The 27,164-nt window shown below is 42.2% G+C and overlaps 1 protein-coding gene across 1 annotated transcript in view; it reads right to left on the bottom strand.

Annotated features, from left to right (window-relative positions):
• Positions 1 to 26,010, bottom strand: part of PTPRG (protein tyrosine phosphatase receptor type G) — a 687,996-nt gene extending 661,986 nt beyond the window's left edge. Inside the window, exon 1 of the mRNA XM_075321067.1 lies at positions 25,077 to 26,010. Within this exon, the coding sequence (XP_075177182.1) occupies positions 25,077 to 25,161 (85 nt within the window). The 5' untranslated portion in view covers positions 25,162 to 26,010. The remainder of the gene's footprint in view (positions 1 to 25,076) is intronic.
• Between the last annotated feature and the right edge of the window lie 1,154 nt (positions 26,011 to 27,164).

The raw sequence follows: 27,164 nt of genomic DNA, 5'->3' as shown, positions 1-27,164 counted from the left end.
GTCCGTATTATACACTAGTGTGAACGAGCCCTTAGTGAGGAAACCAAACAATAAATGTTCAAAAGTATAGCTCCCCCGGTGGGGTGAGGCAACATTACCATTAGTTCGTATTGAAATGAACAATTCGAGAGCAGCTACAACGACATCAAGCGCCCGGCTAATAGCGGGAATGTAGGAGGGACGGGTTGACCTTCCACCGTGTGACGAGGAGTTAATGGTTCTGCCGACATGTGTTCACTGTAACTTTCCTGACACACCGTGGATTTCGGAGTGCGAGTCATGAGGTTCAGGCAGACAAACATCCTTTCAAGGGTTTGTCCATTACGGTGTGTACAGGACTCTGATGAAAAGGGATCCTTTGCAAATGACTTTCTATTGATTGAGAAACAGAGAAACACAATGCCAAAGATCTATCAGGCTTTTAGTGAAGGTAATGTACATCTACCCAAGGCAACGCCGCACCTCCCGAATCCCTTTCAGTATCAAGGATTCACATTACTAGGAGACGATTTCCATCTAATGTATGGAGATGTCACCTAACAACCACATCAGCCATAGATGGATGTGATAATGGAGGAGGTCAAGATCATAACTGCAGAGGGTCCACGGCACGCTTTCCATACAAGTGGTGCAGAGTGCTGGACATGAAGGTCCTTAGCCACTTATTTTAAGTTCAAAAGTTCTACACCTCTGCATTCACAGTCATTCTATGGAGATGGTCTGACCTTAAGAACACTTACAGCCTAACAAAAAGAAAACTAATGAGGAATTTTCTCAAAAGGCACCCATAACTTGAGGGGAGAGAAAACAAAAACAAAAAAAAAAAAAAATTCATGGAGCCAGGTCACTCACTCAGGATTCCCATCTACCCTGAGAGCAGTGCAAATGCAAAGAGGAACTTTGTTTTCCAAGAAAAACATATCACTATCACATATCATATGCCAGGATGTGCAGATTGGGTGCAGGAGTGTGGTGTAAAAATTTCAGCACCGAATCTGCATTTCCTGGCAACCCCCCCCAGAACGAGGTCTGAATTCAGTGAGAGTTCATTGAGGTCACCTGGAGTCAGATTACTTGCGACCACAGGTGGAGGACCATGGGAACCACCAGCTGTGACCGCAACTAACCTGAGAGCCCGGGTGCTCGATACTGGTAACTAGTGATGAGCGAGCACTACCATGCTCGGGTGCTCAGTACTGGTAACTAGTGATGAGCGGGCACTACCATGCTCAGGTGCTCGATACTGGTAACTAGTGATGAGCGGGCACTACCATGCTCAGGTGCTCAGTACTGGTAACTAGTGATGAGCGGGCACTACCATGCTCGGGTGCTCAGTACTGGTAACTAGTGATGAGCGGGCACTACCATGCTCGGGTGCTCGATACTGGTAACTAGTGATGAGCGGGCACTACCATGCTCAGGTGCTCGATACTGGTAACTAGTGATGAGCGGGCACTACCATGCTCAGGTGCTCAGTACTGGTAACTAGTGGTGAGCGGGCACTACCATGCTCGGGTTCTCAGTACTGGTAACTAGTGATGAGCGGGCACTACCATGCTCGGGTGCTCAGTACTGGTAACTAGTGATGAGCGGGCACTACCATGCTCGGGTGCTCAGTACTAGTAACTAGTGATGAGCGGGCACTACCATGCTCGGGAGTCTAAACGAGCAGTACGGACTCTGACGAGCTTGACCTGAGTACAACAAAAGTCAAATCAGAAACAAGCATTTTTCTGGAAGATTCTCTTTAAAAAGGCATTCTTCATCTGAATTGTGTGAAGAAAACAAAAATTGGAAAAACACTTGTCAAAAACACGCAGTGTGTGAACATAGCCTTTTAAGAGACTCACAGAGTATAAAGCGGTTACAAAAATCTAATGAACATCCTATGCGATACTATTAAAATAACACCAACCTCTATATTAATCAAAATATAAAGTAACTGACCTTCTATTTTTGAAACATACTATACAAACACTCAGGAGGCTTTACCCACGGTCTCGTGAACTGGAGAGGAGAATAACCTTATTTACGGCCATGAGAATCATGGCCGAAGTCCAACTCAGGATGCGGCCGATCTTTTGTTCTTACGCCCTTGTTACATAGTAGATTAGTCAGTCACACGAGGATCCTCGAGAGCTCTCCACCCACTATTCGTAACACAATACATCTGGACCTTTTCCACCCACTACGGATATAGAACAACATTTCAAAAGTGAAGCAGATTACCCCCACAGCTGAATTTGCCATTTGGCCGGTACCTGCCTCGCTAACAAGCCTCAGATCTAATAGAACAGTCTAATTAGACATATGTCGGTAGGACAACACTGAATAGAATCAGATACCGGGGAGATTATTGAAGTTTTGTTCTTCTCTTTTGCACTTTGTGTAAACTGAAAATAAAGCTTTAGCTTCTCTTTAAGACAAAACTTCAGTTCTATCGGCAATAGAAAATTATTTTCGCGAGCCGACTCTGTCCATCTCGCGGGCGATTGATCCTTCTCCACGGCATCCCTCAGATGTGGTAATACATGGACACAGATCTCCCCACAGCACTATCCTTTCATATAAAAAGGGGAAAAAAAAAAATATAAAAAATAAAATAAAAAGTTGATTCTGTAAGAACGGCTTCTAAAATAAGACTACGACCTTGAGGTTGATCAAAGCAAATCAGAAGGAATAAGCCGTTTTTATTAGCGAGGAGGAGAATCAATTGTTTGTCAGACAAGCCGCGAGACACCTAATTGCCTTATAATAAAGAACAGATTTCTGGATGCGTTCTGCGTGCACTGATCTTCTGAAAGTCTTCACTAAACAAGTCGTACTCAGCATCTATAGATCAAAAGACGCGGAGACGAAGCTATGGGAATACTATTGCATTAACCTGGTTAGTTTGGGGGGGCACAAATTGTTGGCAAAAACCAACGGCTATGAAGTCCCGTTCTGTCTCTGGACATCAAACATAGATACCTGAACTAACTCATAGCAGCGTCGGGCGCTGTTCACATTGCAGATTGACACTCCGCCCAATGGTTTCTCTCGTGTCTGGGATCAACACAGGAAGACTCTGGCATCAACCTGCTGTGTGCAGATTCATGGGCAGGCTATCATGAGATCATCTCTCCTGGTCTGCTTGCTCCTTTAAGTCACATGTTGTGGGGAGACCTATCACATCTGCTCCCCTCCTATTTATGCTGGTTGAATCCTTCCACCTATGCCAGCTATAGTTTGTTCTATGTTGGTCTGAGGTGTGGTGTCCCAGACTCACTAGTGAAAGTTGTGCCTATTGCTTGGTGCAGTTGTTGACTTGTAGCTTCCTTCCTGCTTTTGTTTTCATCCACAATCTCCTATTGTCTTATCCTGTGTGCTTTTGTTTTCCCTGGTCTTGCTTTTATTTGTGGGTTTCGTTTCACTTTCGTGTCCCTCTCTAAAGGGGATGAGATTGAGGTATCAAAATAGGACTCGTCAGGAGCAGGAAGGAGACTCCGGCATCTCCACCATCAGCGGAATTCCTGATATTAGGGATCGCATAGGTCCCCCTAGCTTGAAGAACAGCCTAGGAGCCCTCATTGCCCACAATCCCATAGTCAACATGACAATAAAAAAGGTCAAGTTAGCCAATGTGACTGGTCAGACATTCAGTTTTTCACTTCAAACAATAAGCCATATGAACAAATTCATGGACATGTCCTAATCAGGACCAATTTGGGGATTCGAATCATCCATTCAAGATACCATCCATGCGCCATCTTGGACTGTTGCAAATTGGTCATTTAACAAAAACAAAAAAAAAAAAAAAAAAGTGAAACTATACTCAATTTATTGCGCAATTTCTCTTGAACGCGGTAATGACCTATAGGTTGTCAAACTACCATTTGACCACACGGCATGATGCAGAATTAACAACCAGCAAATAACTTTGGGGAAGGGGGGGGGGGGGGTACAGGGTTTGACCAGTTCACCATGTGGTGAAAACAGGTCTTAGTCTTCGGGTCGGTATGGTTGCATTGATACCATATTTATGGCTTTGCTACTTGTACACACTCAACTACGGTATATATTTTACAAAAATTTGATTTTACAGCGATAAAAAAAAAAAAAAATTTTTTTTTTTATATATAAAAACTTTTTTTTCCAAATAAGCCGGATCCAAATACCCCCCTCGGATGGTTTGGCATTTTCATTTCTACTTTTTTTTTTGTCTTGTGACTTTTTATTCAACTTTATGTCAGTATGATGTGATGACAAAGCAACATACATTTTAGGCGTATTATTTCTATTTTTACATTGTTCACTGTAGGAAGTAACGTGAGGAGTTTTATAGAGCGGGTCGTTACAGACATAGTAATACCAATTATATGCACTGTTTTTGTCTTTATTTTTAAATTTTAATGCAAATGATGTGTTCTTCGTGGCAAAACCAGGTTTTCATGATTTTTTTTCCCACTTTACATCTATTTTTCCCTTTTATTTCCTCCACTGCGGGACAGGAGTATTCTTTTTCCTTTGATCGCTGGTTTCATGCATTGCAGCACATGTGTATAGTAGTGCAGGAGACCTGTCAGTGACTCACGGACACAGCCTGTTAGACCATGCTCCTAGTACAATTTAACAAGCCACAATACCCTGGGTTTCAACATACGAACTCAGGATACCATGGCAATGATCAGCACACGCAATTAGGATCGCAGGGGGCTGATGCTGCCAAAGGGGGTCTTTTAACACCCTTTTTACCATTTAGGATACCACTGTCATGATTGACAGCAATATTTAATAGGTTAATCGGCCCCGGTACCAAAACCCAAAACTGTTCGTGGCTGATATCCATGCGGATTTTAGGCTATGGGGGATGGGAGGGGTGAACTGCGATGAGGGAATAAGGCTCCATAACGTCTGCCGTTTATATGCATATGCACGGTCGTTAAGGGGTTAATGGTGCAACAGTGGTATACAATTACTGCAATAGCAATTAAACCCTGCCTATATGCCTGCTCTAATCTAAGCTGTCCTTGAACTGCTTCTGGAGGACAGTGAACCAAGCATCGCGCACTTTGTCTCATATGACCTGATGACGTGACGCGGCCGGCCAATCAACACCGCTATGGCATTACAGTGTATGGTAATCCCTGCAGGTTCATTGGCTAACAGCTGGCAAACAAGCGGGCCGTGGACAAGCATCCACAATACTCGGCAGAGTAACGAGCCTGCCCGAGTTCCTCGATGCTCAAAATGACTATGGAGCAGGGCAGACCACGGAGCAGGGCAGACCACGGAGCAGGGCAGACCACGGAGCAGCGCAGACCACGGAGCAGCGCAGACCACGGAGCAGCGCAGACCACGGAGCAGCGCAGACCACGCTCGATAACTAGATTCTGTTTCAATACCAAAGACAAAATCAAATGAGATTTCATACCGTTCCACTGGGACCCCGCTAGTACAGATCCGTAGGGATCCTTATTTAGCGGTACCAATATTGTGCAAAGCGTTCAGCTTTTGGCGGCCAATTTGAATGGAAGTTAGTTCCAAGAAAAGAGCCCAATAACAGTCAATATATACGTGAAGTCTGGAGCAGGAACGTCGAGCCGGTGCACGGATCAATCATCTCTCCCCAGAGTGCTCCAAACAAACAAATCTTTATCAGTAATACAAACACCAAGAAACCCATTATAATAAGAGCCGGTTCTCCAGTTATCGAGCTCATGTCACTTAGTCTTCTGGAAGAAGGACACGCGGCTTTTAAAAATCAGGTGGTCTCAGAAGGATCAAGGAAAGCAGTCGTTTCTTATATTAGGTTTCAGCCAGATTACAAAATGCAGAGCCAAGAGGACGTCCGATAGAGGAAAAATAAAAGAACCCGCCATGGTGGCCCGAGAAGGAAGTAGAATCTCCTGACATATTAGTAAGGCTAAGGTGCGCCACATTAGGAAACGCAATGTATACAGAAAGTATTTTCCAGGGCTTATGCGGTGCAGATGTCAAGTAGCTTTTCTCCAATTAGTATTACAGCATAGAAAAACTTTGATTATGCATTTAAAGACGACCAACCACCCGGATTTTTACATATAAACTAAAGCCGGTGCTATACTGGCGCTATCATGCTGATTCTATACATACCTTTAGTTGTGAGATCGGATTTATAGTTTTTGAAATACAGGCAAGTAAAGTTTGTGAAATGCACTGTTATTTGATTGATAGGTGCAACAGAATATCTAATAGGTGGGTCGGGTTTTGCTAGTTATTCCCACCCCTGTCTGCTGCCTGTCCTTCCTCCCTACTCCCCCTGTCTGCTGCCTGTCCTTCCTCCCTCCTCCCCCTGTCTGCTGCATGTCCTTCCTCCCTCCTCCCCCTGTCTGCTGCATGTCCTTCCTCCCTCCTCCCCCTGTCTGCTGCCTGTCCTTCCTCCCTCCTCCCCCTGTCTGCTGCCTGTCCTTCCTCCCTCCTCCCCCTGTCTCCTGCATGTCCTTCCTCCCTCCTCCCCCTGTCTGCTGCCTGTCCTTCCTCCTTCCTCCCCCTGTCTGCTGCCTGTCCTTCCTCCCTCCTCCCCCTGTCTGCTGCCTGTCCTTCCTCCCTCCTCCCCCTGTCTGCTGCATGTCCTTCCTCCCTCCTCCCCCTGTCTGCTGCATGTCCTTCCTCCCTCCTCCCCCTGTCTGCTGCCTGTCCTTCCTCCCTCCTCCCCCTGTCTGCTGCATGTCCTTCCTCCCTCCTCCCCCTGTCTGCTGCCTGTCCTTCCTCCTTCCTCCCCCTGTCTGCTGCCTGTCCTTCCTCCACCTGTGTTATTACACAGGAGGTTTTTAAACCCACAGAGGCTTCAGTGGAGAGTAGGTACTCAGTAACAAGATATGCCTTGATGTGGCCACTGGGCAGATATAAGACTGGCCATGTTCGTATGCTAAATATTTCAATTTTCCCTAGATTTCCTTTAGCAGTAATGCATATCTATATTCTTCTATTCATGGTTTTCAGGTTTTAGCATTTCAGAGTGCAGCTGTCTCTTTTTATGTCATGCTCTTGTTAACAAATGCAGTTTTGGGAGTTCAGTCAGCCTTTTTGTCTAGGTTATAGAGTCATGCCTTCTGACCATACACCCTTCCCCCACTAGCCACAGGTGGTTATATTCCTTATAGCAGGTTCCTACTTGCCCATACAAAGGAGGTTTTTAAACCCAGAGAGAGGCTTCAGTATAGAGTAGGTGACCAGTTATGAGATGCCTTGACGTGGCTACTGGGCAGATGGGAAAAAAAAAAAAAAAAAAAACCAGAAAAAAAACCAAACATTTTTTTGTATGCCAAATCTCAATTTTTCTTAATTATTTTTAGCAGTAATGCATATGTATATTCTTACATTCAACTGTCATTTTATGTCATGTTCAGTTAAGCACCTGTTCACATGGCACTCCCAAAACGGCAATCAGGTTTTTTTTGGCTATTATTTAAGGGAAAGGAGGTTAGGAGAGATAGAGGGGAGGGAGGGGTAGGCAGAAAGGGGCAGGAATAAGTAAAACCAGACCTACCTATTAGATATTTTATTGATAGGTGCTGCAGAATAACAGTCCATTTCACAAACTTTACTTACCTGTAGTTGTGAGATCGGATGTATAGTTTCTGAAATACAGGCATGTATAGAATCAGCATGATAGTGCCAGTATAACACTATGTATAGAATCAGCCTGATAGCGCCAGTATAGCACTGTATGTATAGAATCAGCCTGATAGTGCCAGTATAGCACTGTATGTATAGACTCAGCCTGATAGTGCCAGTATAGCACTGTATGTATAGACTCAGCCTGATAGTGCCAGTATAGCACTGTATGTATAGAATCAGCCTGATAGCGCCAGTATAGCACTGTATGTATAGAATCAGCATGATAGTGCCAGTATAGTACTGTATGTATAGAATCAGCCTGATAGCGCCAGTATAGTACTGTATGTATAGAATCAGCATGATAGTGCCAGTATAACACTATGTATAGAATCAGCCTGATAGCGCCAGTATAACACTATGTATAGAATCAGCCTGATAGTGTTATACTGGCGCTATGTATAGAATCAGCCTGATAGCGCCAGTATAACACTATGTATAGAATCCGCCTGATAGCGCCAGTATAGCACTGTATGTATAGAATCAGCCTGATAGTGCCAGTATAGCACTGTATGTATAGACTCGTCAGTATAGCACTGTATGTATAGAATCAGCCTGATAGTGCCAGTATAGCACTGTATGTATAGAATCAGCCTGATAGCGCCAGTATAGCACTGTATGTATAGAATCAGCCTGATAGTGCCAGTATAACACTATGTATAGAATCAGCCTGATAGCGCCAGTATAACACTATGTATAGAATCAGCCTGATAGCGCCAGTATAGCACTGTATGTATAGAATCAGCCTGATAGTGCCAGTATAGCACTGTATGTATAGACTCAGCCTGATAGTGCCAGTATAGCACTGTATGTATAGAATCAGCCTGATAGCGCCAGTATAGCACTGTATGTATAGAATCAGCCTGATAGTGCCAGTATAGCACTGTATGTATAGACTCAGCCTGATAGTGTCAGTATAGCACTGTATGTATAGAATCAGCCTGATAGCGCCAGTATAGCACTGTATGTATAGAATCAGCCTGATAGCGCCAGTATAGCACTGTATGTATAGACTCAGCCTGATAGTGCCAGTATAGCACTGTATGTATAGAATCAGCCTGATAGCGCCAGTATAGCACTGTATGTATAGAATCAGCCTGATAGTTCCAGTATAGCACTGTATGTATAGAATCAGCCTGATAGCGCCAGTATAGCACTGTATGTATAGAATCAGCCTGATAGCGCCAGTATAGCACTGTATGTATAGACTCAGCCTGATAGTGCCAGTATAGCACTGTATGTATAGAATCAGCCTGATAGTTCCAGTATAGCACTGTATGTATAGAATCAGCCTGATAGCGCCAGTATAGCACTGTATGTATAGAATCAGCCTGATAGCGCCAGTATAGCACTGTATGTATAGACTCGCCAGTATAGCACTGTATGTATAGAATGTGGCGGCCCGTGGGATTGTGTGGAACTCTTTGGACTACTGTAAGGACGATTGCTTTGTTATCCGGTCCGAGGATTGTCGGGAAGGGCCCCCGAATCTGTTTTACGTGGACTTATCGTGTGCTGTTCCAGTGTTCTTGTGAATAAACCTGTTGGATCGTCCCTCGGCCTCGTCCATCCTTTGCTCTGTTGTACACCCCCATCCCATAGAATCAGCCTGATAGTGCCAGTATAGCACTGTATGTATAGACTCGTCAGTATAGCACTGTATGTATAGAATCAGCCTGATAGTGCCAGTATAGCACTGTATGTATAGACTCGTCAGTATAGCACTATGTATAGAATCAGCCTGATAGTGCCAGTATAGCGCTGTATGTATAGAATCAGCCTGAAAGCACCAGTATAGCACTGTATGTATAGAATCAGCCTGATAGTGCCAGTATAGCACTGTATGTATAGAATCAGCCTGATAGCGCCAGTATAGCACTGTATGTATAGAATCAGCCTGATAGTGCCAGTATAGCACTGTATGTATAGAATCAGCCTGATAGTACCAGTATAGCACTGTATGTATAGAATCAGCCTGATAGTGCCAGTATAGCACTGTATGTATAGAATCAGCCTGATAGCGCCAGTATAGCACTGTATGTATAGAATCAGCCTGATAGCGCCAGTATAGCACTGTATGTATAGAATCAGCCTGATAGCGCCAGTATAGCACTGTATGTATAGACTCAGCCTGATAGCGCCAGTATAGCACTGTATGTATAGAATCAGCCTGATAGCGCCAGTATAGCACTGTATGTATAGAATCAGCCTGATAGTGCCAGTATAGCACTGTATGTATAGACTCAGCCTGATAGTGCTAGTATAGCACTGTATGTATAGAATCAGCCTGATAGTGCTAGTATAGCACTGTATGTATAGAATCAGCCTGATAGTGCCAGTATAGCACTGTATGTATAGACTCGTCAGTATAGCACTGTATGTATAGACTCAGCCTGATAGTGCCAGTATAGCACTGCATGTATAGAATCAGCCTGATAGTGCCAGTATAGCACTGTATGTATAGAATCAGCCTGATAGTGCCAGTATAGCACTGTATGTATAGAATCAGCCTGATAGTGCCAGTATAGCATTGTATGTATAGAATCAGCCCGATAGTGCCAGTATAGCACTGTATGTATAGAATCAGCCTGATAGTGCCAGTATAGCACTGTATGTATAGAATCAGCCTGATAGTGCCAGTATAGCATTGTATGTATAGAATCAGCCCGATAGTGCCAGTATAGCACTGTATGTATAGAATCAGCCCGATAGTGCCAGTATAGCACTGTATGTATAGAATCAGCCTGATAGTGCCAGTATAAGACAGACTTTAGGTTATACAGGAAAATCCTGGTGATTGGTGCACAAATTTTTCTATTCATGGAGGAGGAAAAAAATAAATAAAATTATATATTAATAAATAATAGTGTGTAACAGTATTTATGATACATGGGAGCACGGCCTTGATGTTTAGGCGCCCGCCCCGTCCAGTCCATTGTTGCAGCAGCCTCGGTGGCCTCTTTTCTGGTGTGGAGTGCCCATCCCCGGTGACGTAGGGAGCGATGTAAAGTTTGAGCGCCCTCTCCGGTCACCTCCGCACTGAGCCAATTCCACGTCATTAGTGATTCATATACACGAAGCCGCCAGATATTCCTCGCAGCTGTCCTGTGCGCGTGCACGGAGGATAACAATGTCTATGGACACAACATTACAATGAATGATTCAGAAGTGGTTATATAGGAGAATGCGCCAACTACAGCAACGGGAGAAAGCAGCGCCACAAAGGTCATCCAGCCGCCATTCACTGCAAGCTTCTGCAAATGTTACATTGTTGCATTTGCGCTTTGTTTCCAGTCATCAGATATTTCTGGCCGCCTAGAGGGTTAATAAAGTTACAGAGGAAACAAAGTTTGGTCTTTTTGATTTCACAGTCGAACATCTAGATACATGCGAGTAATTAGAACCCCTCGCCCTAGATTGTTCCACTTCCATAAACGTGCCAGTTGCAAAAGTTTGCGGCTTTTTTCATTTGTATGTCCCCGGTCACATTGTTTCCATGATTTTGAAGAAGTTACTGGAGATTCAACATAGATTGTAAGGAACTCTGCCAAAGAGTATCTGCCAAAGTGTTGGTTTTCTCCCATATGGGAGAAGCACAAGGTAGTGTTTAAGATCCGGATTCCAGCAATGTGTCACTTACTTTGCTGGTTGCTATAGTTTTGATAAAAACAAAAAAATAAAAAAAAAAGTCCTTAATTTTTACTGCTGCAGTTTTATGAATGCTGAGCTCTGCATTATCCATCCATACCACTGATTGGCAGCTTTCTGCCTATGCAGTGTACACAGAAAGCTGCCAGTGGTGAAAACTGTTATACAGAGCTCATGAATACGGAGAATTACCCTAAGGGGCACTTTGCACACTACGACATCGCAGGTGCGATGTCGGTGGGGTCAAATTGAAAGTGACGCACATCCGGCGTCGCTGTCGATATCGTAGTGTGTAAATCCTTTTTGATACGATTAACGAGCGCAAAAGCGTCGTAATCTTATCATCGGTGTAGGGTCCGGCATTTCCATGAATTGGGAAATACCGATGTTACGATGTAGTTCCTCGTTCCTGCGGCAGCGCACATCGCTGTGTGTGAAGCTGCAGGAGCGAGGAACATCTCCTTACCTGCGTCCTGCGGGTCACGCCGGCTATGCAGAAGGACGGAGGTTGGCGGGTTTTTTACGTCCCGCTCATCTCCGCCCCTATTGGCTGCCTGCCATGTGACGTCGCTATGACGCCACACGACCCGCCCCCTTAATAAGGAGGGGGGGGTTCGCCGGCCAGAACGACGTCGCAGGGCAGGTAAGTGCGTGTGAAGCTGGCGTAGCGATAATGTTCGCTATGGCAGCTATCACAAGATATCGTATGTGCGACGGGGACGATCGCGCTCGGCATCACAGCATCGGCTTGCGATGTCGTGGTGTGCAAAGTGTCCCTTAAGCAGGTTTATTACACCGCACTCCAAATTATTGACACCAATCTCAAACCCTTGTGATGATTTGTTTGCCAGATTTGCCCTAATAGGAAAGGGGGGGGGGAGAAACCAAACAAACAAAAACCAAAAAAAAAAAAAAAAAACACACACACACACACACACACACACAACTACTTACGAAGGATGTTCCCCATTATTACGCAGACAAAAGGTTTTAAGTAATAATGGGAAAGAAAAGCAAATAGTGCAATGCCTTGAACACAGTATGAAAACAATAGATATATTTTATGAAAAGTTTGGTGTCATCAGGTGATAAGATTTGTGGCCGATACACAGCATGGAAGGGTTTGTGCAGATAAAAGCAGAATGAGGAAGGGTTTCTGGCAGACAATCATTGGATTGAGAGAGCAGCAGCTGAAAGAACATTACAAAGCAGTAAAAGGGTATTGAAAGGTGATCAGGTCTCTGGAGTCTGCAAACCTTAAAAATCTACATTTACTTTCATGAGGTCTTCGGAGTGTGGGAGGAAAGCCACGCAAACAGGAGAACATCCAGACCACAGCATTGCAAAGCAATAGTGCACGGCGTCTTCTGCATCCTCCCGCAATACCTGCTCTCTATCCATAGGTTCTTATGAAGCATAAAACATAAAAAGTTTCCTATTGTTGGTAAGTGCCCCCTCTTTTTGGATTACTTGCATGCACCGCTCGGCATTAAGGGTGAGCACTACCATAAGTGGAAATAGCTTAAACCCCTTGTCATCACAGACTGTTGTGACTGGTAGTGCTGTAACGTTTCTATTTTGTGGATGTAACGCAACAGTACCGACCACTGAGCCACCATGCCAACCCCCAAGCCACCGCGCCACACCAACCCCCGAACCAACATGCCACGCCAACCCAAGCCAAAACGCCAACCCCGAGCCAACATGTTGTGCCAATACGCCGTACCAACCCCAGAGTCACCACACCAACAGTTTTTTACAGCACAAGTATCCATTTTCAATATAAGTTATTAGTGGACGTGCTTATGGATATACACTTTGAACACCTGGTGGCGCTATACTATAAGAAAATGTCATAATGCTTTACGGTTTTGTTGTTTTACATAGCAAACAGTTTGTTTCATAAATCTAGGGGTACATAAATGTAATTTCTTTCAATGGGGGAGGGCAGCTTAGATACAATGTAATCCATAGAGCTAAGCAGATAGTTTCTTATACAAACCGCCCATCCACATTGTAGTCAATGGTGGCAAGCTGCAATGTCCCCCATCAGCCAGCGACAGGGGTAGCGCTATTTCTAGGAAGCATTCATGAGATTGAGGGACAGGATCAAGCTTTCTACCACTTCATTATGTAGCAAAATATTGCAAATATTCCGGGCTGACCCCAACGCTGAAAGGTCCGGGAATTAATCAAGAAGCAAAGAAAGTAATAAGGCATCATCCGGACCGGAGGCGCGCGCTCGCCCCCTCCCGCTCTTGTTTTGCAATTTCACATAAACAGCTGTTTTTCTCTATTATTATTTCTACGTCCCCCAATAATAATAAGTTGCTTCTCTCTAAGCCGGGAACTCTACGCAGCGTGTAGAGCGGCTGCAGCAGATTACGCCCACATCACTTCTCACAGAACAGGGATTTTTTTTGCATTTTTGTGATGTAAAATGCATTTTTCCCCCAGTACAAAGGTAATTTTAGTGCTGTATTAAGTAGTTTTTCCACCCCTTCCCATTTCCAATGAAATTATATGACGTTCCTGCCTTCCCCTTCCCCCTCCCCCCCTGCAGCCACTTAAGGAGCCTTTGCATTTAAATCACCAGAAATCACATTACAGCACCGCTACTATATTTCTATCAGGCTCTTCAATGTGATTTATGAAGCTCAGCAATCTCCGGTGACAGGTCCTCTCCTAAACGCACCGGACTGGCTATATGTATAGGTCAAAAGCCCGATAGTCATTTCCCCAGGCAAGATGCCGCCTCTTCACCATTATTTTGAGGCGTGCAGATTTTACAATCTGATATCTCATGTAATAATTTGTAGGGTATTGAGAAGGAGCAAAAAAGAGAAGACGGTGGATCATCATGTAGGTCAGCCAGTGCCGCTCCAGTCCCGGGAGAACTATAAATTCCAGCATACCCCATTACAGCCCCGATGAGCCCTGCAGAGTATGCAGGACATGGAGATGAGTGGTTCCAGCCCAATGAGTGAATCATGACCTGTCATCCCCGAATTATTGTCTTTATGGCCAGAATATCCACACTACTTTATAAAATTTGATTTCCTTCACTGTATGGGGAGCTGAAAAGGGTGCAGGAGATCTATATTATCTATTATAATTATATATATATATGTATATATATATATATATATATATATATATATATATATATATATATATATATATATATATATATATATATATATATATATATATATATATATATATATATATATATATATATATATAGTTTTTATTTTATACCGTATATTATAAAATATACTAATCGATATGACAATTATAAAATATTAGATTATATATATATCATATTTTTGTAAATTATGTTTAACTTAAATACAATATATTACTATATAATATATTACTATATATTTAATATATAGAATATAATATATTCATTTGATTATTAAAAAAATAAAAATTATATTTCTTATATATAAATACAATTTTTATTTTAAAATATACAATTAAATGAATATATTTTTTTATAATACTTTCGATATATTATACTATATAACATACAATATATATTTAAATATATATTATATAGTAATATATTGTACTGAATATATTTAAATATATTTAAGTTATATTATGTAGAATTTAAATATATTCAGTACATTGTATAATATTTTAAAAAAAATATATTACTGTACAAGTCTATATCAAAAGTATTTTAAAAAAATATATTCATTATATATTTGAAAAAAAATGTATTTATATATAATATAATTTTTATTTTTATAACTATATTACAGTAAATGAATATTTTTTTTATAATATACTTTATTAAATATACAGTAATATATTATATAGTAATGTATTGAATATATTGAAGTTAAATTATATATTTTGTAAAATATATTATGTATATTTTACAAAATATATAATTTAACTTAAATATATTCAATACATTACTATATAATTTATTACTGTATATTTAATATAGTATATTATAAAAAAAATCATTTACTGTAATTATATATTTAAAAAAATAAAAATTATATTATATATATAAATACATTTTTTTAATATATAATTAAATGAATATATTTTTTATAATACTTTTGATATATACTAATATACAGTAATATATATTTTTTTAAATTATATAATATATTGTACTGAATATATTTAAATATATTTAAGTTATACATAATATATTTTGCAAAAATCTGATTTATATTTTGTTTAATTTATATTGAAATTTTAAATAATATATTTTAGAATTATATATATTATTATATTTATAATATATAAAATAAAAATTAATATATAATATATAACAAAAATATTTAATATAATTATATCTATATCTATATCTATATCTATATCTATATATAGATATATCTATATATAGATCTATATATATATATATATATATATATTTTTTTTTATTTTATTTTTTCTTTTTACAGAAATTGCAAATTAAAAGAACCATGGCAGCCAATAATAATGATATGATTTGATTCAGTCCACAGTTCCTAGAAGGTATTAATCTATTGACACTGCTACGATGCAACCAGATTGTGTAAACATAAGCCGCCGACATTTTGGAACATGTGCTGGTATAATATCCAGGTCCCATGTTCCACAGATGTACTACAGAAGGCACCAAATCCTTGGTCTGTACGAGCAAGAAAGAAGGAAGCAACTCCTTCGCGAAGGGGACTCTGTACGAATGTGACTTTGGGTGGGATGCATGATACTTACTGGTTTCCACCGGCACTAATTGTGGACAGTAACACATACAACACCAGAGCTCGCTCAGCCAACCAGAAACTTTCACTTTTCTTCTTCACACCATTATGACCGATATGACCGTCCTTTCCTCTCCGTTTGGAGGTACTACTCCTCAACCTGTCCTCCAATAATTTGGATCTCTTCCTTAATCTTCAGGATCCCTGTCTCCTTTACCCTGACTCCATTCACCTTCATCCGATTCTGGGCCCAGTCAGCTCTCTAGCCGGACAACTCTCTAAGCCCGCAGGGGTGAACCGTAGGCTCCGGACCTTTATAGGTTACCTTAGGGTTCCTGGACCAGCATGAGCACCGAGGCCACGTCTTCTCACACTGTACTGGCTCCTCTCGAGACCTCACAACTGTCCTTTCACTTCCCCTTTAACGCTGCCGATATCTCAGCCCAATGACTAAAGTGTAGCCTTTGGTATCAGTCTGGCTCTACCCTTCCTGGAACCTGCACCAGCTAGCAGCATAACAAAATTGGTAGAACACAAAATACTTGACAAACAGTACAGGGGCAAGTCCATAGCCCAGTAAAAGCCAAAGTCCAGATACAGAGGACACAAAGAAAAGGAGTCAGACTTTTGTCGCCTTGCAGAATATCCAGTTTGGAGGAACAATGGAGCAAATAAAGCAATGCAATAAAATAAAGTTGAACTAACAAGTTGCAGCACCACCATAGGCCATATGCATAGAATAAGTGAGTATAGTAATTAACTAATGTATGTAATTTGCAGAACGCCCCAGGGGCAGACATATCATTGGTGCAACCTGTACAACCACAGAGGGGCCAAAAGAGGTCGGGGGCCCATATCTACCTCCAAAGCAGGTGGAATTGTGCATTACGATGAGCTCTTGGGACTGCAAAGGGCCCATATATTGTTCTTACACGGGGGCCCTCTTCCATCTGTGTCCGGCAGTGAGATGACCTATCCAGACATCAGCGAGAGGCTGACACCCAGCACCCCAGATGTTACCAGCTCTGGTACTGTATGGAGTGGAAAAAAAAAAAAAAAAAAAAAAAAAACCACACACAACAACATACCAGTCCCAAATTTTTAGTCATATAGGCAAACCCATCTCTTGGGATTGGTCCAGCTGAGCTAGTGGTGGACACACTGTGAGCCCGACTCTGATTTACTCCTAGACACTTAAGAGTCAGTCAATCTGACCATGGAATTATTTGGCTGTGTCAAGTCTTGTTTGAAAAAAAAAAAAAAAAAAAAAAAAAAAAAGAAAAAATTATAATGGAAATTTGTTCATGCATGCCAATATTGGAGGGGAAAAAATTTTTTTTTTTAATTTTTATTTTTCCCCTCCCCCTATATTGGCATGCATGAAGAAAAAAAAAAACCCACTAAACAACCCCAACACACACACACACACAAGTTAAAAAAAAGGCAATAGTTTTATTATAGATATTCTTCACAGCTTTAAGGCTGCAAGACTGTCAATTTTTTCCGGTTTATCCAACATTCAGCATGTAGTAGTTGGGAAAGAAACCGGAGTGAAAATAAATCCACAAATGTAAAGAAATGTAGGTCATATGTAATCTTTAAAGCCCGGGTCATGACTCCTGTAGTTTAAAGAAGCCAAATATTGATTAATTATTCACAGAATTTCCAAATATTAAGTACTGTAACTACTGATACATCATAGAATATTCATCATAAAGTGCCCAAGAATCTGACGAACTGAAAGTTACGAGTCCTGATTGTAGCGAGCTAGGTCCTCATTATTGGCCAAAATTGGAGCTACTACCACATGTCCTCTGAGTAAGGGTGTCCTCATATGCCAGAAACGCGTCAGGTGTGCCCCATTCTGTGGACTCTTTACTTAAAGCCTTTGTAATGGAAGTGCTGAGATCTTTTCCATTTTTTGTCCCATGTCACCAATGATAGCTTTCAGGACTCAGGGGATGATAGAAGGAACTGGAGGTTCCTCTAAATTAATATAGAACAGTTATTACAAGTTCCCTGTTTGTTTGCATTTTCTGGCTTTCCCCTAGCCTAGAGCTTTCTCAATACAATTACACAGAGTTATAAAATAGTTTCCACTTAAAACAATGTGTGTCAGATTGATGCAATCCTTTCTGCCCAGACATGTAGGTTTGTAACCCAGATAGAGGCATTTAAGTTAATGTCCCAATATACAAGAGATCACCTTGTCGTTGATTAATGGGCTCACATGCTTTGGCAAATACATAAGCAAAATAACTTTTTTCAAATATTTCTATTGCAGTAACACAGTACCAGAGTTCCCTTATTTATTATTAGCATTTTAGAGTGCAGCTGTGTTTTGTAGTAATATTGTGTTTTCAGCTAGCACCTGTTCACACCTGTTGGATGTGCAGGTCAGTCTGATATATTTGTAGTGCATTTCTTTCTGATTGAGCACTCCGCCATATAACCAGTGTGTGTTTATTCCCCTTTATAGCTGGATCCTTTCTGCCCTGATATGTAGGTTTGTAACCCAGATAGAGGCATTTTAAGTTAGGGTCCCAATATACAAGAGATCACCTTGTCATTGGTTACTGGGCTCACATGTATTGGCCAATACATAAGCTAAATATCTTTCACATTTCTATAGCAGTAATGCAATACCAGAGTTCCCTTATTCATTGTTAGCATACCAGAGTGCAGCTGTGTTTTGTAGTTATGTATTATCAGCTAGCACCTGTTCACACCTGTTAGATGTGATTGTTAGTCGTTTTTATATATTTCTAGTGCATCTGATTAAGCACTCTGCCCTGTAACCAGGCTATGGTCATTCCCCTTTATAGCAGGATTCTAGCGTCCTAGACATGTAGGTTTTTAACCCAGATAGAGGCATTTCAGGTTAGTGTCCCAGTATATAAGAGATCACCTTGTCGTTGGTTACTGGGCTCATGCATTGGCCAATACAGAAGCTAAATTTCTCTTTTTTTCCCCACATATTTCTATAGCAGTAATGCAATGCCAGAGTTCCTTTATTCATGGTTAGCATTCTAGAGTGCAGCTGTATGTGTTTTGTAGAAGATTGATACAATAGCATACAAAATTTTGGGAAACATTATGGACCAGGTGGAACAAGAACTACAATTTCCAGGAGGATAGAACATCCGGCGACTTCTAGTTCTCCAGTTACGGAGCCACAGGTTGGAGACTACTTAATACGATGTTGTATTAATTCTTAATCGACGACTTGTTTACAATGCATTGATTTAAAATAGATTTGGAGGAAACCTCCAGGATATTAAATCACCGAAGTCAAACGCTGGTGTCATTGTCAACTGCACGGAGAAAGAAATAGAAGTCTTTATGGGCAGTGACAAATACCAAAAGAATGAAAATCCCCCCGGAGCCCAAGTCACCGGACAAGTTAAGATTTTCTTCAATATTTCAAACTCAAGTTAAGTACACGAGGAATATCTCTGGAGCTTACTCCATGACTAATGCTCCTATTCCAGATCAATAGGAATTACATTATTCACAGCTTTCCGATGATGCAGACTATTTGGATATGGTACAAAATATTTCCAGATATATTTGCACTTAAATAAATCAAGGAAGCAATGCTAAACAGATTCTACGAATGGATTTCCACTGTTGCTAATAACCCCCCCCCACCCCCTTACAAAATGTGAGTACCAAAGGAGATCTAAAACTTGGTAGTCTTGAATAGATCTAAAACTTGGAAACATTGTATAAAAACAAAGAAATATGCAAGATTAAAAGATAACTCTTAAATGGGAAGGCAGCACTTTTCCAAACTCCTCTAGCAATCGTTAAGTGCTAAAGCTTTAATCTACGCTACCAGGGAGGCGCTCGGGTCCCCTACGCTACCAGGGAGGCGCTCGGGTCCCCTACGCTACCAGGGAGGCGCTCGGGTCCCCTACGCTACCAGGGAGGCGCTCGGGTCCCCTACGCTACCAGGGAGGCGCTCGGGTCCCCTACGCTACCAGGGAGGCGCTCGGGTCCCCTACGCTACCAGGGAGGCGCTCGGGTCCCCTACGCTACCAGGGAGGCGCTCGGGTCCCCTACGCTACCAGGGAGGCGCTCGGGTCCCCTACGCTACCAGGGAGGCGCTCGGGTCCCCTATGCTACCAGGGAGGCGCTCGGGTCCTCTATGCTACCAGGGAGGCGCTCGGGTCCTCTATGCTACCAGGGAGGCGCTCGGGTCCTCTATGCTACCAGGGAGGCGCTCGGGTCCTCTATGCTACCAGGGAGGCGCTCGGGTCCTCTATGCTACCAGGGAGGCGCTCGGGTCCTCTATGCTACCAGGGAGGCGCTCGGGTCCTCTATGCTACCAGGGAGGCTCTCGGGTCCTCTATGCTACCAGGGAGGCGCTCGGGTCCTCTATGCTACCAGGGAGGCGCTCGGGTCCTCTATGCTACCAGGGAGGCGCTCGGGTCCTCTATGCTACCAGGGAGGCGCTCGGGTCCTCTATTCGAGAACCAAAACTTTTCTTTGAAAGCCTAAATCTTACTATCCATTATCTACAATCTTTTCCATCTTGTTACAAAATTAACAATAAAAGTTCTCAAATGTAGGTTCTGCTACCATGGTTCATCTTTAAGAACTGGTCCCCAAGTGTTACATGACAAACCAGCAATACAGATTGGTTACATAATTGCCAGCCATAAAAGTATAGGCTTACTACTGGTATTTAGTCCCTGCATGGAACCATTACAAAATACATTGGTCGGTTCTAGAGAAGTAGCATGGTAGATCTACAGTAAATCCCACCACTATGAAAATATGAAGACCACCAATTTAGTGACCAATATAAAACCTTGATGTCATTGAATGGAAGTAACATGTCAAGATTGCTATATTGAAAAATAGAACTCCACAATATAAAGAACGTGCAATGCATAGAAGAATCCAAAAGCAGGGCTTAAATCAGACCTCCTTGCAAGATTGTCACATTAAGCCTGCATCGCTCCTTGTTTTCCCTCAAGTGCTCCCAAAGAGACCCTCCTAGATGTAATTACTGTACAATATCAGAGCCACCGAGAAGGACATCACTCAACGGGGCTGAAATGGAGAATAAATCAATAGAGAGATAAATGTTTCTGCTCCAAGATTGGCCACCCCCCATTTCAGAATGTATATCATCTCAAGACACAAAGCAAAGTCTTCAGATATAGATATGACTTTGAAAGTCTTCACGCCAATATTAAATCCAGGGATAGGTGTAAGGGAGGTCAGAAGTTATCCATCGCAGACGAATATTTGAACAAGTCGTTAGATACATCACATACAGGGGACACAAGCGATGACAACTGATGGATTTTTAAACATTAAAAAAGGGGGACGCTGTGGAATATTGGACTTAGCAAGAACAGGGATCAATATTAGAGAACTCACAACAAACCGGAATACAAATCCATGCATGGGTCATGTAGTTACCACCATAAACGCAAGTTAAAAAAATATAAGAATAAATAATAATAATAATAATAATAATATATATTTTTTATTTTAAATTGATATAATAATTAAGGAATAAAGTATTATAAATACATTAAAAATATAATATAAATATATCAAATATATAAAAGTAAAATATGTTAAAAAAATTATATATACACTTTTTATTAAGTTGATATTAAAAAATAAAGTATAAATACATTAAAAATATATAAATATATAAAAGTAAAATATATGAAATAAAAATTGTGTATAATATATATATATATATATATATATATATATATATATATATATATATATATATATATATATATATATACACACACACACACACACACACACACACATATACATACACACACATACACTTTTTATTTAATATATTTTACTTATATATTTGATATATTTTTACTGTATTTATACTTTATTTTTAATTATATCAATTTTAAAAAAAATTATAATCTATATATAAAATGTATCCATTTAAAATAAATTTATACATAATTTTATTTTAAATATATATTTAATAAAAAGTATTCTAAATACTATATAAAAATAGTAAAAAAATTATTATGCATACACATTTATATATTTTAATTTACATTTTTTAAAATGTGTATTTATATGCATTTATATTTTAGCATAAGTAATCCAAATATATATTTTTTAATAAAAATATATTTTTCTTAATATTTATACTATTATTATTATTATTATATTATTATTATTAATAAAATGCATACATTTTATTAAAAAATATATTTTATCGCATATTTAAAAAATATTACACAGACGGTGGCAGAACATATCAAATGCACGTCTCACGAGCTTTGGGCATTTATGTCACACATCACGTTGGTTTATAGCTATAGAAGATATTCATCACTACACATAAATGAAACAATCACTGCAGGAGTACACAAGATTGCAAACAAAACCACATAAAATGCACTATTTTACTACTCCAAACCTCAGAATACCACAAGCAAGGCTATATGTCATGTTACAGCATCTTATATGGGAAATATGCATTTTAATAACCAAAGCTATAAAGAATAGCTCAGCAGTGCCCCTCTGGTATCAAACAGTCATTACACATACAAAAAAAAAAAAAAGTCATTGGTGCTTAAGTGACCTCCAGTTGCTAAAATATTGCATTTTTGGAGCATTTTATGGAATGAGTGTCCCTATATCTTCCCGCTTCTCTTTAGTAAGTGGGGTATCTGATGTCGAATAGATGGAATCCTTTGCCATTATCCCTTTATTTTATATATTTGTACACCTCTGGCTATTGCTAGATGATGGGTCAATGCCAAGTAGACAATAGTAGGAAGTCTACACCTCACCCGGAGTATACAAAGACGTGGATGGGGGCACATATTTAAGACGATGAAAGTATTAACTATTTAGTTGCCAGGTGGATAAAAACAAAACAAAAAATATATAAATGAAAGTCTTGGGTTTCTGCAATTCCAAATAGGAACATGCAGATAAAGTGGCAATTGGTTTATTGGGTATCAACAATAAGATACCCACTAAAAATGGCAATTGTTCCCTATAAGAAGTGTTGCCTGCACCCCTGACTGTGTGTATCCCACTCTGCACTTCTCTGGGCTTGCTTTGATTAGGAAAGCACTGCACCAAAAAGCAGCCACATAGCAGATTCCTGATTCTTCCATGTTACAGAGGGGGAGGAAAGGAGAGGGAAAAAAGGAGGAGAAGGACAGGGGGGTGGGGGTGTAGACAAAAAAAAAAAATTCCTACAAGGGATCTGTTCAGTATTTCCTGCATGGCAGTGTGTGGCTCCTGGAAGTCACCTCTAAAAGACACTTCCAGCACAAAGAGAGGAGATTTAGCTGCAACACATGCACAATACTGGCACTGTTACTGGGACTGGGCGATCCGGGCAGCGGGGGCATCAATGGGAACTTTGCTATGGATTTCTATGAATGGGGCAGGTTATGGACAAACCTATATGAGTGGTCTGTAACATAAAGGGGCTGCTAGGAAAAGTAGGGACTTCATGGGTACTGGATATGTGGCTGATGAAACCAATCCCCCAATGGCTGAGTGCAGGGCATGTAACAGGGATATTGGTAAATACAGGACATAAAGGATTCACAGCCGCTAAATGATACATTTGTTTACAAACACAAATCACTGATACTGTGCAAAATAAGGGACAATGACTTCAGATTCCAGGGAGAAATAAAGGGGTGGAGGAAGTCAAGAATTGGGAAATCAGGCAGCAGACATCCATATACACACGTCTGACGGAATCTGACATAGGGACTAAATAATGAGTGCGCATTTTAACAGGAAAAAGAAGGGAGCAAAGGGCAGCAGAGGTGAGGGGGGCAAAGAAAGCGGCAAAGGGCAGCAGGGGTGAGGGGGGCAAAGAAAGCGGCAAAGGGCAGCAGGGGTGAGGGGGGCAAAGAAAGCGGCAAAGGGCAGCAGGGGTGAGGGGGGCAAAGAAAGCGGCAAAGGGCAGCAGGGGTGAGGGGGAAAAAGAAGGGAGCAAAGGGCAGCAGGAGGGCCCAGGTAAAAGGGTGTTTGGGGGGGGGGGGTAGTAGGAGAAGGGGGCCCAAAGAAAGAGGCAAAGGGCTGAAGAGAAGGAAAGAGTGCACAGGGACAAGGAGACAAAAGGGCATCAGGGTTCTAGAGAAAAAAAAAAGGGGGCAAAGGGTAGTAGGGGGGCCAAGGAAATGGGAGTAAAGGGAAGCAGGGGGCCCAGAGAAAAATGGGGTAAAAGGCAACAGGGTTCCGGGGAAATAGGGGGCAAAGGGTAGCAAGGGACCCATGGAAAAGGGTGCAAAGGTAAGCAGGAAGCCCAGAGAAAAAGCACCTTAAAAAGGGATATGGAGGCAAAGGGTAGTAGGGGGTCAAGGAAAAGGTGGCAAAGGGAAATGGAGGCAAAGGGTAGTAGGGGCCCAAGGAAAAAGGGGCAAATGGAAGCAGGGAGCACAGCGAAAAGGGGACAAAGGGATATGGAGGCAAAGGGTAGTAGGGGGCCTAAGGAAAAGGGGGCAAAAGGAAATGGAGGCAAAGGGTAGTAGGGAGGCCCAAGGAAAAAGGGGCAGAGAAAAGGGGGCAAAGGGATATGGAGGCAAAGAGTAGTAGGGGGCTCAAAGGAAAGGGGGCAAAGGGATATGGAGGAAAAAGGTAGTATGGGGCCCCAAGGAAAAGGGGCAAAGGGATATGGAGGCAAAGGGTAGTATGGGGCCCCAAGGAAAAGGGGCAAAGGGATATGGAGGCAAAGGGTAGTATGGGGCCCCAAGGAAAAGGGGCAAAGGGATATGGAGGCAAAGGGTAGTATGGGGCCCCAAGGAAAAGGGGCAAAGGGATATTGAGGCAAAGGGTAGTATGGGGCCCCAAGGAAAAGGGGCAAAGGGATATGGAGGCAAAGGGTAGTATGGGGCCCCAAGGAAAAGGGGCAAAGGGATATGGAGGCAAAGGGTAGTATGGGGCCCCAAGGAAAAGGGGCAAAGGGATATGGAGGCAAAGGGTAGTAGGGGGCGACAAGGAAAGGGGGCAGAGGGCAGCAGTGACTCTGGCGCCAGCCCGATGCTGGCTAGTGCACAGCACACATGCAGGCTCCCATCCAGCAGCACTTACCGGGGTAGCACAGGACATAGTGCAGCACAGACGTGGAGATTTTCAGGAGCACGATCCACCAGCACGGCTGCAGTAGTCTCCGCATGACAACATGCACATTGAGAACAGAGGCAACTTGTTGACTGATTCCCCTCCGACCAAAAAAAGTAGTAGTAGCGGCGCGGATCGCGGAGGGGGTCCGGGGTCTGGGGGGTCTGCGGCGCGGGCGTCTGGTTACTGGGAGGGCAGTGGGGAGAGCCGGGCAGAGCTCGGGGTCTCATGCAGGCAGCGCTCTCCGGGCCCGGCGGTGGGGGGTGTCCGGGGGGCTCCTTTCCTCCAGGATCGGGGGTCTGTATTATTCCGGGCTCCCGGGGTCGTTACTCCAGGCTGGGCTCCGCTCCTCCTGGCCGATCACACCGGGGCTGGCCGCTTTCCATTCTCCCATACAGGAAGTAACATGTGAGCGGCTCCAGCCGGAGACTTTAAAGCTCAGAGGGAGAGGGAGCTCGGGAGCGCGCGCTGACACTGGGCGTCTAGCACACGCGCGCCCCCGTCGCCCTTAAAGGAGCCGCGCTGCAATTTTTTTTTTCTCTCCTCTCATCCAAGGAGCAGCAGCAGAATAAGAAAACCCTGAGCTGCTTCTTTCTTCCTCCTCGCTATCATTATAAAGCTTGTGCAGTTACAGCCTGACACCCCCACCATCTGTCACCCCACCCCAGATCTGGGGGTGCAGCAGTGACTCCACAGATGGGGTGATTATTGCAATCTTGGCAGAGAATACAGAACCCTGGATGTACTTGCTGCATGTAACCCATGATATATGTGTAGGTCTGTGTGTATATTTAGATGCCCATTGCATAGTGACAGAAGGTAAGTGATAGGGGCCTGAGCGATCATCTCCCCAGACACTGCGCTCATCTCACACCATGAGAGATAAGGCGCTGCAGCTAATCACAGGCTGTCCCCTGCATCTGCTCATCCATCCTCTGCTCCTCCACATCCTCTGCTCGTCTTATCTGTCTGCAATGTTGTGGATGTAGTGTCTCATCCATCTCTTATATCTGCCTCCTCTGCTCATCTATCTGCGCTGCCAGATCCTCCGCACTCACCACAAGCATAGCCTTCTATGCATCGGAGGCTTTAATACATCTTCCTATTGTTCATTTCCACTCACATTTCATGCCTTTAGATACAGATGTAGCAGAGCTGTATTTGCTACTTCACCCTGTGAGATTGCCATCTTTGTGTATTTTGATAAGTCTAAAATCGGGTTTTCCTTTATAAGGTGTATTATGATGAGCTGTGCTGCACAATAACTCAGCTCTGCTACACCTGAAAAGCTCACCCCATCTACATCTCACAAGCTCACCTCTGCTGTATATCACAAGCTCAGCTCTGCTACGTCTGAAAAGCTCAGCACTGCTACATCTAACAACCTCAGCTCTCCTACATCTGAAAAGCTCAGCTCTTCTACATCTAAAACACTCTGCTCTGCTACATCTGGAAAACTCAGCTCTGCTACATCTAAAAAGCTCAGCTCTGCTTCATCTAAAAAGCTCAGCTCTGCTTCATCTAAAAAGCTCATCCCTGCTACATCTCACAAGCTCACCTCTGCTGTATCTGACAAGCTCAGCTCTGCTACATCTGAAAAGCTCAGCTCTGCTACATCTAAAAAGCTCAGCTCTGCTTCATCTAAAAAGCTCAGCTCTGCTTCATCTAAAAAGCTCAGCTTTGCTTCATCTAAAAAGCTCATCCCTGCTACATCTCACAAGCTCACCTCTGCTGTATCTGACAAGCTCAGCTCTGCTTCATCTAAAAAGCTCATCCCTGCTACATCTCACAAGCTCACCTCTGCTGTATCTGACAAGCTCAGCTCTGCTACATCTGAAAAGCTCAGCTCTCCTACATCTGAAAAGCTCAGCTCTTCTACATCTGAAACACTCTGCTCTGCTACATCTGGAAAACTCAGCTCTGCTACATCTAAAAAGCTCAGCTCTGCTTCATCTAAAAAGCTCAGCTCTGCTTCATCTAAAAAGCTCATCCCTGCTACATCTCACAAGCTCACCTCTGCTGTATCTGACAAGCTCAGCTCTGCTACATCTGAAAAGC

This window comes from Anomaloglossus baeobatrachus, chromosome 8 (assembly GCF_048569485.1).
Source record: "Anomaloglossus baeobatrachus isolate aAnoBae1 chromosome 8, aAnoBae1.hap1, whole genome shotgun sequence".
NCBI classification, from domain to species: domain Eukaryota; kingdom Metazoa; phylum Chordata; class Amphibia; order Anura; family Aromobatidae; genus Anomaloglossus; species Anomaloglossus baeobatrachus.
Note: the sequence above shows the minus strand (reverse complement) of the source record. Positions and strands in the feature narration are given on the sequence as shown.